The sequence below is a fragment of the Oncorhynchus kisutch genome, linkage group LG3 (assembly GCF_002021735.2).
Source record: "Oncorhynchus kisutch isolate 150728-3 linkage group LG3, Okis_V2, whole genome shotgun sequence".
Lineage (NCBI taxonomy): Eukaryota > Metazoa > Chordata > Actinopteri > Salmoniformes > Salmonidae > Oncorhynchus > Oncorhynchus kisutch.
The window spans coordinates 30,746,683-30,761,710 of record NC_034176.2 but is presented as its reverse complement, the minus strand read 5'-3'; the positions used below and the strand labels follow the sequence as shown (position 1 = coordinate 30,761,710).

Genomic DNA, 15,028 nt, shown 5'->3' with positions numbered 1-15,028 from the left:
GTGCCAGAATGCTAGATGCCACGTGTGATGGGCTGGGATTGGGGATCTGGTGACAGGGGCTGCTATTTTTGGCTTGACAGGCTGTTTGTGCCCTTCTTGGGCCTTCTGTTTGTATGTGCATGTGTGTGAGAGGAGAGGATAGTGGGATTATGGTATTTATAATCTAATTCAGTTATAGCCTTCTGTCACTGGGTTTGGACTGTAGTCATACAAGTCCTACTGTACAGTATTGACATTTTAGTCATTTAGGAGACACTCTTATCCAAAGAGACTTACAGGAGCAATTAGAGTTAAGTGCCTTGTTCAAATCTAATCAAACTTTATTTGCCACATGCGCTGAATACAACAAGTGAAATGCTTATTTACAAGCCCTTAACCGACAGCGCAGCTCAAGAAGAAGAAAATATTTGACCAAGTAGGCTAAATTAAAAACTAATAATAAAAACGAACACAATAAGAATAACAATAACGCGGCTATATACAGGGGGCACCGGTACCGAGTCAGTGTGCAGGGGTACAGGCTAGTAATCTGCACATGCAGGTGGGGTTGAAGTGACTATGCATAGGTAACAAACAAAGAGCAGTAGCAGCAGTGTACGGGGGAGTCAATGTAAATTGTCCTGTGGCAATTTTTATGAATTGTTCAGCAGTCTAATTGCTTGGGGGTAGAATCTGTTGAGGAGCCAGGCTGTGATGCAACCGGTCAGGATGCCCTCGATGGTGCAGTTGTAGAACCTTTTGAGGATCTGGGGGCCCGTGCAAAATCTTTTCAGTCTCCTGAGGGGGAAAAGGTTTAGTCGTGCCTTCTTCACGACTGTCTTGTTGTGTTTGGACCATGATAGATCGTTGGTGATGTGGACACCAAGGAACTTGGAACTCTCGACCCGCTCCACTACAGCCCAGTTGATGTTAATAGGGGTTCGGCCCGCCATTTTCTGTAGTCGACGATCAGCTCCTTTGTCTTGCTCATATTGAGGGAGACGTTGTTGTCCTGGCTCCACACTGCCAGTTCTCTGACCTCCTCTCTATAGGCCGTCTCATCGTTGTAAGTGATCAGGCCTACCACTGTTGTGTCGTCAGCAAACTTAATGATGGTGTTGCAGTCGTGTTTGGCCATGCAGTGTTTGGCCGTGGGTGAACAGGGAATACAGGAGGGGACTAAGTACACACCCCTGAGGGGCCTGCTAAGGATCAGGATCAGCGTGGCAGACGTGATGTTGCCTACTCTTACCACCTGGGGGCGGCCCGTCAGGAAGTCAACGATCCAGTTGCAGAGGGAGCCTTCAAAGCGCTTCATGGCCACCAATATGAGTGCCATGGGGCGGTAACCATTTAGGCAGGTTACCTTCACTTCCTTGGGCACAGGGACTATGGTGGTCTGCTTGAAACATGCAGGTATTACAGACTCGGTCAGGGAGAGGTTGAAAATGTCAGTGAAAACACTTGACAGTTGGTCCCCACATGCTTTGAGTACACGTCCTGGTAATCCGTCTGGCCCAGTGGCTTTGTGAGTGTTGACCTGTTTAAAGGTTTTGTTCACATCGGCTACCGAGAGAGTTACCACACAGTCATCCAGAACAGCTGGTGTTCGCGTGCATGCTTCAGTGTTGCTTGCCTCGAAGCGAGTATAAAAGGCCTTTAGCTCGTCTGGTAGCCTCGCGTCACTGGGCAGCTTGTTTTCAAGCCCTGCCACATCCGACGAGCGTCAGAGACGGTGTAGTAGGATTCAATCTTAATCCTGTATTGACGCTTTGCTTGTTTGATGGTTCATCTGAGGGCATAGTGGGATTTCTTATAAGCGATTAGTCTCCCGCTCCTTGAAAGAGGCAGCTGTAGCCTTTAGCTCGATGCGGATGTTGCCTGTAATCCATGGCTTCTGGTTGGGATATGTACGTACAGTCACTATGGGGACGACATCATCAATGCACTAATTGATGGAGCCGATGACTGACTGAGCTGTTGTATTCCTCAATGCCATTGGATGAATCCCGGAACATATTCCAGTCTGTGCTAGCTAAACAGTCTTGTAGTGTAGCAACCGTGTCATCTGACCACTTCCATATTGAGCGAGTCACTGCTACTCCCTGCTTTAGTTTTTGCTTGTAAGCAGGAATCAGGAGGATAGAATTGTGGTCAGATTTGCCAAATGGAGGGCGGGTGAGAGCTTTGTATGCATCTCTGTGTATGGAGTAAAGGTGGTCTCTGATTTTTTTCCTCTGGTTGCACATGTGACATGCTGATAAAAATGTGGTAAAACTGATTTAAGTTTGCTTGCATTAAAGTCCCCGGCCACTAGGAGCACCGTTTCTGGGTGAGCATTTTCTTCTTTTCTTATGGCCTTATAGAGTTGGTTGAGAGCGGTCTTAGTGCCAGCTTTGCTTTGTGGTGGTAAATAGATGGCTATGAATAATACAGATGAGAACTGTATCTTGGTAGATAGTGCGGTCTACAGGTTATCATAAGGTACTCTACCTCAGGCGAGCAATACCTCAAGACTTCTTTAATATTAGACATCGCGCACCAGCTGTTTCTGGCAAAAGACACACACACACACCCCTCGTCTTACCAGAGGTAGCAAAATTGCACAATTGGTTGGAAGAATGTAAAATGTCAGCCATGTTCTTCGGTGCCATCTTAGGAAGGGAACATCTACAGATTTTAAACCTAGCCGACATGGGGATTAGGTTTCCCACTCACCTGCTGCCTCAGGAGTACGTCGTCCCAGGTCTGCAGCTCTGGCACCCTGTGAGGGAACCCCAGGCCCTTCTCAAATGGCTGGGTGCCCCTGAAGTGCCCACGCAGGAGCTCAGAGTGCCCCATGTCCCGCACCGGCTGAAGCAAGGCCTCCTGGGACACACGGGACTGGCTGGGGTCCACATCCATGGCAGCGCGCACTGATGACATCATTGAGTCCATGGCCTGCCTGGGTTTTGTTGTCTGTGAACCCAACCAGGCCTGAGTGTGGTCAGTGACAGGTTGCCAACCTGGACCCGACTGCTCCTGCAGATAGGACAGTAAAGAGCCACCACCTCCGCCACTGCCTCTACTACCACTGCTGCCACCACTTGACCTAAGGAGGCAGAGGATGAGTGACAAAAGAAGAAAGGAGGAGAGAGATGAAGAGAGGTGGAGAGAGAGGACAAGTGAGAGGAGAATAGACAAAGGAGTGAAAGGAGCAGAGAGAGGCCAATGTGTGTCAAATGTGTGTGTCAAACAAAAGCTGACTGATAGTCCTTCATAGACACTCTGTTACTAAAACTAAATATTGTATTATTAGGTTAGGAAACATGGCAACATTGAAGTGTCCTAAGGCTCAGTTGTCTCAGAGGTGAGTGTCTGGACTACCCCCTGTCTGGCAAGTGCTGTGTCCAGCTGAGCTGCAGACTGACTTAGGTCTGAGGACACACTCACCTGTCTCCATTACGATCGGCCACACGGCTCAGACCGGGCGACTTGCTCAGCCGGGTGTACACTCGCTGCTGTTGTCCTGCAACAAGAGAAAGCCCTTCCTCTGAGCCTGTCCTTCCTCCTCTTCCTCCTTCAACTCCAGCTCCATCTCCACCTGCCAAGTTGCCTCTGACCGCTGCTGCCTCTGACTTCACGACTTTTGACCCTTGACCCTTCTCCAGACCATTAACGTTGTATAACATGGCGGCGATGGTGCCTCCGAACGAAGAAGGGGTGGCAGGGGTGGCTGTGCTGAACGAAGCAGGGGTGGCAGGGGTGGCGGTGCTGAACGAGTCAACAGCCCCCATCTCTGAGTTGTCTTCCACCAGCTCCATGGAGCCACTCAGCCCCCCTTCCTCTCCGGTAGCCCTACTGCCCGGCCGGCCCAGGCTCCCGTACGACAGCCCCTGCAGCCCCTCCGAGTCGTCAGCATTGCTGCACTCCAGTGAGGAGTCCTCCACGGCCACTAGGGAGGGGCTGTTGCCCGAGGGCCACACCTGCACATCGGACATCTCCATGAGTGTGTCCTCCTCTGTGATGGCCATGGGAGCACACTCCAGACTGGAGACTTCCTGCCAGTAGGGCTCATTTCCGAGTGGGGAGGGCAAGCTGTACTGCATGGAAGGAGGGGAGAGCAGCTCCTCCTGTAATACCCCGTAACCTGGAGCGACACACAGAGATGCACACTGACACGGGCCCCCCACCTTGCTTCGCCACGCCTCGCCCCCCACCTTGCCCCACCAGCCCCGGGAGGGACCCAAGGAGGGGATGTGCCCCTGCCCAGGAGCAGGGCAGCCATGGGGAGATGGCAGAGGGGGATTCCAGGGGGCAAGTGGAGAGAGGGGGAGAGGAAGGGCCCAGACAGTGGGAGCTGAAGAAGAGGTGCAAGGAGCTAAGGGTGAGGGAGCAAGGGGGGCTTCGGGGGAGGGGGTTGACAAACCAGATCAAGCCAGATCAGCCAGCACTGACAGTGAGAGCAGCAGCGGAGGCAGCAGCAGATACACAGCCAGAGCCAGACAGAGAGCCAGACAGTGAGCCAGACAGAGAGCCAGACAGAGAGCCAAACAGAGAGACAGACAGAGAGACAGACAGAGAGACAGACAGAGAGACAGACAGAGAGAGAGAGGTCTGCTGGTGGCTGGTGCTGCTCCGCTGTCTGCCACCTACAGGTAGAGGCACAGGAGTTACTGCCTCTGCCCTGAACCAACCTGGGGCTGGGACACACACCTGCCCGCCTGGGACACACACTTATACACACATACACATGCCATACACATGTCGATACACACACAGACTTACCCACACCCACACACAACCTTTCCCATACACACACACACAAAACCAGGCAAGTTAAATATTCTAGTCAGGCTGAACAGCATGCATGCAGGCATTCTCGTTATTCAACACACTCACACACACTTTCACCCACCCACCACCACAGACATTGCATTACAAACCTTAGAAAACAAATAACACAACCACATACACAATACACAGAAATACACACGAAGACACACTCACACCACACATACACACACATGGTGATATACAGTTTCATTTCTTATAGCTCACTTCAAGCATAGCTGCCCCAAACCTCATTTTTATATCAACAGGGAATCTAAATTTGAGAATTTGCTACACATGACCCAGGAACCTTTGACTCAAGTCACTCCAACAACATCTCTATTTGGAAAAAATTTATTTCTTGCCTGGTAGCATGAAGAGCTTTGACTTTTAAACATGCAGTGATGTGGTACAGTAAGCATGGTAGGTTCTCTTTAGATGCTAGAAAAACTATCCACTAGGAAACTGTCTGCAGGTGTACATGCAACCATCATGTTGACTGGACTATGGAACAGACCCAGATACAGCCAGCACAACAGACAGCATCTAAACAAGTGGACAGGGCCAAAGCTGCTTCCTGAGTCTGCTCTCTTCCACAATAACTCACATTTCAGTATAGTGTACTTAATAGCTGCTGTATGAGAAATGACCTGAGAGATAGCCAAGTAAATAACATGTCAAATTCAAGGTCAAGATGGCTATAGATACCACAAATAAAAAAACGGTAAAAACTATTGTGCAGTAGCTACTGTACTTCTCTTCTAATACATTACCAAGAATGTATACTAATGAATACATATGACCATGAGTAACATAAAGATACAGTATTTTGAATCAGACACATAAACCCAGTAAAGAATGGATATATAGTCTATAAAGTGCTAGAAATGAATTGATTACATACTGGCATGAACTGAGAGAAGAGTATAGATTTAGCAAGAGGTAGAAAAGACAGGAGAGATGTGGAGGGAGGGGTGAAGTGTATATTTGTGCGTGCGTGCGTGACTGCATATGCGTGTGTGTGTATACATGAGAGAGAGAGGTGCAACATGAGTCATTGTTGGCACTAAGTTATGCTGAATGTGCAGTGGGTATTAGTGACACCAGCTGGCCTCCTGGACCTCTCATCTCTCAGCCTTAAATGACAGCATAACCTCTCTGACATCCCACTCAGAAGGTCGGAGGACTGTGTGTACGTGGGTCATACGTTGAACACATTAACGTTAGGGTGGCAGGTAGTCTAGCAGTACCGAAAGGTTGCTGGTTCAAATGCCCGAGCTGACTAGGTGAAACGTCTGTTGATGTGCCCTTTAGCAAGGCACTTAACCGTAGATGCTCTGGATAAGAGTGTCTGCTAAATGACTAAAATATTAGTGGGGCACATAACAAGTATCTTTCAATATGCATCCTTCATAACAAGCATCCTTCAAAATGCATCCTTCATAACAAGTATCCTTCATAACAAATATCCTTCAATATGCATACTTCACTGAACAAGTATCCTTCAATATGCATACTTCACTTAACAAGTATCCTTCAATATGCATCCTTCATAACAAGCATCATTCAATATGCATCCTTCATAATAAGTATCCTTCAATATGCATCCTTCATAACAAGTATCCTTCATAACAAGTATCCTTCAATATGCATCCTTCATAACAAGTATCCTTCATAACAAGTATCCTTCAATATGCATCCTTCATAACAAGTATCCTTCAATATGCATCCTTCATAACAAGTATCATTTAATATGCATCCTTCATAACAAGTATCCTTCAATATGCATCCTTCATAACAAGTATCCTTCAATATGCATCCTTCATAACAAGTATCCTTCAATATGCATCCTTCATAACAAGTATCCTTCAATATGCATCCTTCATAACAAGTATCCTTCAATATGCATCCTTCATAACAAGTATCCTTCAATATGCATCCTTCATAACAAGTATCCTTCAATATGCATCCTTCATAACAAGTATCCTTCAATATGCATAACCCCGGTAGATAAAACCTCTTAACAGTTCCACAAGGTTTAAGACTTCCAGCTGATGAGCTTTCTTTATACGTGTATACATTACTCTTTAGCCAGTAGGGTGAGGATGATTCATGTCACATAAATATCATGGTATTTGTTTGGAATACCACCTTTTAAGGTTGTGTATGAATGATCTGAGCCCTTATGGTAGCTGACAATAGTGTCTCCTGGTGATCAATATGGTTCTACTGTACATGGCTTTTAGATTGTCTGTTTGTGTCTCTGACAATCTAAAAGACCATCTAATATCTGTGTGATTCTTCCATCCAGTCTTGTTGCCAGTCCTTCTCTCTCTCTATGCGTGTGTGTCTGTGGGTGGTATCACTCCCATGGTCATTTGGATGGTGAGGTGGGGGGGGGGGGGCGAGAGAGAGCGAGAGAGGAGGGCATGAGGGAGGGTGTTCGTGGGGAATGAATGTTGTGGCCTGGCCCTCCTGGTAGAAAAGACAAACACTGTAAATATTAACAAAGTGGCTGAAGCTCACATACACAGAAAGAGAGTCACAATCACACACAGACTGGAAGAAGGGACACAGTGAATTACTCACATGAAGACACTGAAGACACTCATAAAAGACAACAATTTAAAACACAGACATGTATACACACAAATGCACTCACACACATACACACTCACACACCAAACACTCCCTGCAAATATGAGGTGTGTGACAGAGAAAGGGCATAGATACTACATCCCCTAATTCTGGAGAGACTCAAAGACACAGGACAAACACACATACACACAAACAACTGATCAACAACATGTCACAACATTCATACATGAACAGAGCGGTCAATACACACGGTTAAAACGGGTTCAGGACCTTTTTATCCCCACAGATAATAATATACAGTAGAGGATGTAAACAGGCAGACTAAACAGTCGGGTCATTCCCCAGCATGCATGCCATGCAATATCAGTCTGATAGTAAAGCAGCTACAAGTTGCAGAGGCATAAACAGCTCCCAGACTACATCTCCCACAGGCCACTGCTTCTGACACATCCTCATTCCAATACTTCCATGCAAGCATATAGGTGGTGAACGACAAGAGTTCACATGCAGACATGTCATGCACATGCAGACAGGCAGGAGGGCAGGGAGGGAAACACAGAGAGGGAAGAGGACATTTGGAAGAGGACAGAAAGAGAAAGAGGAAGAAAGAAAGACATGCACAGAGCAAAAGAGATAGGGAGAGGAGGAAGAGAGAGGGAGAGAGATGGACAGAGAGAGTGATGGAACAAGGGACACCTCCCTCTCCCGGGGGTGCTGAGCACACAGTGTGTGAGGAGGATTGGTCACAGAGCAGACGGTTAAAAAGGTGGAATTTTCAAGAGCACAAAAATAAAAAGAGTTATAAAAAAAAACTGGTCTTCAAAATAAAGATGAGGGCCAGAGGTCAACATGAGGTCGGAGGGCATGAGTTCAGAGGTCGGAGAGGAGGAGTGAGAAGAAGGAAGAGTAGGGCGGCCAGGCTGCAGATAACATGTCCAGAGAAACACAAAGAGAGAGGGGACAGATAGTCAAAAGGAACAAGTATGGGGATCCCAGTGGGACACACAGTGCACCGAATGGAACGACCCCCGGTCTGAAGAGACTCATACAGCCCCATGCACACACAGGCAGAGAGCGTAACGTTACCCTTATAGAAGCCTAGCTGGATTCAGTTCAGGCCTCCCGAGCCTCACTAGTATGACTAAACAGAACTCATTGCTTTTACAGAGTTGCAAATCATGCGTCTTAGACTCAAGCCACTAGAGTTAAGAAAGGGGATTGAAAGTCAAAATCACTAAGAGTCAAATGTGATGAAAATAAGGAAAAGACAAGAACAGGTGGACTGAAAGGTACAGTAAGAAGAATGTAGTTCTCCATCATTTCTACACTAAATGGTACTCTGCCTGACAGTGCTGCATGCATCCTACCTGGGTTAAAAATACAATGTGGAATCTAATTGCGGTCTCCAGGCTTGGATTCCCACTTGAGAATCGATTGTAATTTTCAATTCATTTGATTGTAAAGGTTAATTAGGGGACCAAGGGAGTTATCACCAAGGAAGTGAGCATCTTCCAGACTGACATTCAGTCAGAGAGTGAATCCTCATTCTGTACCATCCCCTGATGCCAAATACTGGCCTACCTACATTCTACATCCTCTGAAAAATCAGGAACAAACTTATCAGCCCTACTATCATTCATAACTCCAAAAGATAAATAATAGATCTCTTGAAAATCCTTGTTGTAATAAACATAAACAATACCATGTCTAGAGGTCAGGTTGGTATTGTCCCGTGAGAGTGTGACCACCTTGTTACACAGACAGCGTCAGAAGAAAGAGCTTTGGGAGGCAGACTGGACAGGTGTTAGATATCAGAGTCACTGCAGCTGTGATCTGACTGAGCATCTCCGTTTGTCCCTTTGTCCATCATGGTCATATCTATGCATGAGTTACATCACCTGTTATTGCTCCAGTTTGCACTGAGGGGACCTGGCACCTGCTGTGATGACACATGAGATAGTGAGGCACAGAGCAGACCCAGAAGAGAGGCCACAGCACTCCAGTGATGGTCAGTCCAGTGCAGTGTTTTTTTACACCAGCCCAGTGGTGAAACTGGAGTCAATCTGATGTATATCATGCATGTGTAAAATAGTAAACCATGAGTAAAAGTAGTCAACGTTTGAGAAATGACCCCTGGAAGCAAAGCCAACAGCAGTATGCTTGAAGGAAAGACTACAGGCTGAATTAATGTATGGAAATGCTTGTTTTTTTACAGACATTGTGCAGATTGTGGTTTAAATCATGTTGGATAAAGATGAACATCATGAACTCATAGCCAAAATCGTACTTTATAGGATGCAATAACATAAACCTGTCAAATACACAGATACGACACAGTAGTAACTTACGCACTGAATACAGATCTAACAAAATATACATTTGGCACGCATGAACAGAATCTCATGCAACACATCATACACAGCTGACTAACACAGCATTTCATACATTTTATCTATTTCTTTTTAAATCATCAACTTTCCTATTGCTAACAACTTCATCAAACACACATGAAAACAGATGCTTCTTGAGGTTCCAATTGATCTTTAAATACACTATATATATAAAAGTATGTGGACACCCTTTCATATTAGTAGATTCGGCTATTTCAGGCACACCAGTTGCTGACAGGTGTATAATATCGAGCACACAGCCCTGCAATCTCCATAGACAAACATTGGCAGTAGAATGGCATACTGAAGAGTTCAGTGACTTTCAACGTGCCACTGTCATAGGATGCCACCTTTCCAACAACTCAATTCGTAAAATTTGTGCCCTGCTAGAGCTGCCCCGGTTAACTGTAAGTGCTGTTATTGTGAAGTGGAAACATCTAGGAGCAACAACGGCTCAGCTGCGAAGTGATAGGCCACACAAACTCACAGAACGGGACTGGCGAGTGCTGATGTGCGTAGCACGTAGAAATGACCTGTCCTCGGTTGCAACACTCCCTACCGAGTTCCAAACTGCCTCTGGAAACAACGTCAGCACAAGAACTGTTCATCGAGAGCTTCATGAAATGGGTTTCCATGGCCGAGCAGCCGCACACAAGCCTAAGATCACCATGCGCAATGCCAAGCGTTGGGTAGAGTAATGTAAAGCTCACCGCCATTGTACTCTGGAGCAGTGAAAATGCGTTCTCTGCAGTGATGAATCACACTCACCATCTGGCCGTCCAACGGACGAATCTGGGTTTGACGGATATCAGGAGAACGCCACCTGCCCGAATGCATAGTACCAACTGTAAAGGTTGGTGGATGAGGAATAATGGCTGTTTTCATGGTTCGAGGTATGCCCCTTAGTTCCAGTGAAGGGAAATCTTAACACTACAGCATACAATAACATTCTAGACAGTTCTGTGCTTCCAACTTTCTGGCAACAGTTTGGGAAAGGCCCTTTCCTGTTTCAGCATGACAATGCCCCGTGCACAAAGTGAGGTTCATACTGAAATGGTTTGTCGAGATCGGTGTGGTAGAACTTGCCTGAACACCTTTGGGATGAATTGGAACGACGATTACGAGCCAGGCCTAATCACCCAACATCAGTACCCGACCTCACTAATGCTCTTGCGCTGTAATGTTCCAACATCTACTGAAAAGTCTTCCCAGAAGAGTGGAGGCTGTTATAGCACCAAAGGGGGGGACGAGCAGGTGTCCACATACTTTTGTGTATGTCAAAGAATGATCTCTATTTCGACCTATACTCTTTTTGGCGGGCTCCGTTCATTTTGCTTAAATCAATATACCAGTTGCATCGGCCATTTCAGTGGAGAGAGAATCCTAAAATGTAGCTGGCACTATTAGACAAGGTTGTGATGCTGATTGCAGGCTCTACAGGTCATTGATACATTGTACTCAACCACAAACAAGAGAATGTATCTGAGTCAGGCTTTAGAGGAGCACCACAGAGGCAGTTGTTGTCTGAGTGTCTTGAGCCCTGGTCCAGGTTGCTGCGTTTCACATCTGTCGAAATCTCAAGTTTATGGCACTAGCATATAGGACAGTCTTTGACTGAGGATTGGGGCAGGAGGGTGATGGGGGCAGCAGAGGAGGAGGAGGAGGATAGCGAGAAGAACTGGTAGGGTATGGTGGTTGGGGGTGGGAGAGTGGTGCGTGGGGATGAGGAGAAGCCTTACCATTGGTCAGGCTGGGGGAGATGTGGTCGCTCTCGTTGTGTCTGCGTCTGCTTGGCTCCCGGGCCTGCCTCCCTGCAGGCTGTGGCCCCTGGCCCTCCAACATGTTTACTATGTCCATCCGGTCAATGCTCTTCAGAGCTGTGTACAAACTCTCCACTGTACATAGGAGCCACAAGAGAGAAAGAGAGACAGAGAAAGGGGGAGGAGAAAAGAATAGAGAGAGAATAGAGAGAAGACAGAGACAAGAGGCAGGAAAATGGGAAATGGACCGTTAAATAACAGACAAGGAAGTGGAAGATATTATGAGGAGAATAAGGACATTGTTTACCAGTACCCTGACAGACCCTGGTTTGACCCAGAAAATGACAGTTAACACAATGTTAATACAAGGTACTGCATAGGGTAGACAAGTCTCACATGCAAATCCAAGAGCCAGTGCAAGACTGTACGGGGGGTGAGTGGAGATGATGAATATAGGATAAGAGGATGCACAGGAAGGATCCACTGACCTAAATGGGATCTCAGGTACTTACTATTGGCTCTCTTGCCCTCACAGGTGGCCCATAGGCTGAGCAGGGCAGAACTCTGCTCCAATAGGGAGTTAGGATTCTCCACACGGATCTTATTAATGTCATCTACACTGAACTGTAGCTCCCTCGCCAGCTCTGGAGAGACAAAGGTGGAGAGACAGAGGCAGGGAGGAGAGGAAAAGCAGCCGCAAGCCATTAAAACTGATACACAGACTCAGATGCCGACACAAGCACCAAACACAGGCACGAGACACAGACACTCATTCCACTCACTCACCAGCCCAGCTCAGTCCCAACTGTTCAGCTATCAGAGCCATCTTCAGCTCTGTCTTTTCCATGGCACTCATTGATGCTGCAGAAACCAGACCACAACTGATACTTTAACATGAGAAGTTAATGTACCATTGTGATTATTACTGCATGAAGGGGCACATGGAATGTGAACGTGTTCATGTGGGGTATGTCATTGTCTTATGTCAGGTAGCTTGACTGACTCATCTGCACTGATTGAGGGACGAGCGTCGTGTAGGAATGACGCCACCTGTCGGAAGACAATGGTGGTCTGCATGGGGTATCATAGGGATGGGATGGGATGGCATGCACCTTTACCCATGGCAGGCTCATTCAGGGCGCTGTATCTCTCTCGCAGGGCTAATGGGGTCAGAGTTCTCCTCCGATCTTCACTCCCAGCAGTCTGTCAATCAGACATAAGCAAAAGCCTCTGGAATATATAATTTGCCTCAGATCTCACAAGTTCACAAAATTAAATATGCATGTGTGTATTATAAAATAAAAGTGAAGTGCTTTTCAAAGCACCCCAAAAGCATTTTTTTAGGCCTACCTTGATACACAGAGGCATGGTAATATTGAGGTTGCACAGCACATGTTGGCTGTCTTCGTACTTGGTAGACTTCCGCAGGAAAGACAGGAATCCGGAGTGATCTTTGCTACTATCTCTCACCTTGGAGGAGAGAACGGAGCGAAACAGACAAGAGATATTTTCAGTGTGAGAGGGAGACCCAGGGAGGGACGGAGTAATGGAGAGAGGAAGGAAGACAGAGAGGGAGAGTTAAACACCTTGACAGAGACGGGGAGTCTATTGTCTCGGAAGGCCTGGAAGCTGAAACAGCGAGGCTGCTGGGTAGCCTTCCTCACTGGGACCAGGTTCCCAGAACACTCCAGGTGCAGTGGCATACCCTCCATCACCTGAGGGGGAGGACACTAACTTCAGACACGGTGGCCATGTCCGAATACCCATACCAGTGTACTACATACTTAAACTGTATACTATGCACTCATATTTCTTCCCTATTTGGAAGCTAGGTGAATTGCAACAGCGCTAGCCTGCAACAAATATCCCTCTCCCAGCAAATATCCCTCTCCCCCTAAAGAGGGTAATGCGTACTGCCCAATACGTCACTGGGGCCAAGCTTCCTACCATCCAGGACCTCTATACCAGGTGGTGTCAGAGGAAGGCCCTAAAAATGGTCAAAGACTCAAGCCACCTTCCGGAACTCCAAGTCTGGATTCAAGAGGCTTCTAAACAGCTTCTACCCCAAGCCATAAGACTCCTGAACATCTAATAAAATGGCTACCCAGACTATCTGCATTGCCCCCCTCCCCTGTTCTACACTACTGTTACTTTCTGTTATTATCTATGCATAGTCACTTTAATAACTCTATCTACATACTACCTCGACACCGATGCCCCCGCACATTGACTCTGTACCGGTACACCCTGTATATATCCTTGCTTTTGTTATTTTACTGCTGATCTTTAATCATTTGTTACTTTTATCTATGACTTTTTTTAAATGTATTTTCTTAAAACTGCATTGTTGTTTAAGGGCTTGTAAGTAAGCGTTTCACTGTAAGGTCTACACCTGTTGTATTCGGCGCATGTGACAAATACCATTTGATTTGATTTGATCCCATTTCCACGTAAAATGGCGGAGACTTGCGCTTGAGCCTTTTACTTTCGGTTTTGGTCCACCAATTTCAAACAGCAGTAAAAACGATATTTATTCATTTAAAAAAAGTATAAATCTGTTTTCAAAGATTTAGCCAATGATGCAATACTCGTTATCATTAAAAAGAGAACAAAAACGACTTATCCTACATTTGAACACCACTGTAGAAGCTTCGGGATTTGGCATCTTCCCAATTAAGTAGCCTATGTTTATTGTTTGACTACTTGAAGAGAACTAGGGCCTATCACTTGAAGCCCACCTCTTCCAATGCATTGTGGAAAAGTGTGTATCGGATTATACTAGATGAAGAAGAGAAATGAGTATAACATCCTGGCACTTAAACTATACTGTATTTTTGAAATGTTGCATACTATTAAGCATTATTTTTTTGCATACTCAAACAGCCTACTATTTAGGACGCAAGTATGGGTATTCGGACACAGCCAATGGCTCCCTCCACTCACTTCACAGTGCCTCTTCAGATGAAGCTTCTAAGCAATGACATCATGGTGATAACCATCGATATAACCCCCTACACTGACCTCGATATCGCGACTGCGGGCCACCTCGCTGAAGTTCTCGTGTTGCTCCAGGGTTTTGTCCATCTTGTCATCAGTCATGCAGTAGCAGCGCAAACGGCCCTCACGGACCTCGTTCATCTTGGCAAACACCACAAACTTGGCCATGTAGGGCACGGCTGAGAGCTCCCGGTACAGGAGGTTGGCGAAAGACATGGCCTCGGCTGTCCGGGGACAGTCAGCCAGCCAGAACCTGAGAAGAGACACCAGTGTGTAAGATATCTGGCAACCCTTAAGTTACTCATGACTAGATCCTTTGAGATATGCAGGTGATTAGCATACCTAAAACGCCCAACACAGTCAAAAACACGATTTTGCAGTTTTATATACACTCATCGGCCAGTTTATTAGGTACAGCACCTCATTCACAAAAATGGGTCGCTCCTATAGACAGTGAATCACGTGGCCATGGCTTGCTATATAAAGCTGGCA

At 46.5% G+C, this 15,028-nt stretch overlaps 1 protein-coding gene across 13 annotated transcripts in view; it reads right to left on the bottom strand.

The window, feature by feature from the left end:
* LOC109880218 (ankyrin-1) overlaps positions 1 to 15,028 on the bottom strand; it is a 197,068-nt gene that overhangs the window by 13,422 nt on the left and 168,618 nt on the right. For 9 of the 13 annotated variants that reach the window (XM_031803974.1, XM_031803981.1, XM_031804015.1 and 6 more), the window contains exons 32-40: positions 14,561 to 14,789; positions 13,126 to 13,254; positions 12,890 to 13,009; positions 12,652 to 12,742; positions 12,326 to 12,400; positions 12,052 to 12,183; positions 11,519 to 11,674; positions 3,412 to 4,108; positions 2,698 to 3,070 (exon numbers count right to left, since the gene is read on the bottom strand). In XM_031803974.1, the coding sequence (XP_031659834.1) occupies positions 2,698 to 3,070; positions 3,412 to 4,108; positions 11,519 to 11,674; positions 12,052 to 12,183; positions 12,326 to 12,400; positions 12,652 to 12,742; positions 12,890 to 13,009; positions 13,126 to 13,254; positions 14,561 to 14,789 (2,002 nt within the window). The remainder of the gene's footprint in view (positions 1 to 2,697; positions 3,071 to 3,411; positions 4,109 to 11,518; positions 11,675 to 12,051; positions 12,184 to 12,325; positions 12,401 to 12,651; positions 12,743 to 12,889; positions 13,010 to 13,125; positions 13,255 to 14,560; positions 14,790 to 15,028) is intronic. The other 4 variants (XM_031804019.1, XM_031803986.1, XM_031803994.1 and 1 more) reach the window with 2 other exon arrangements.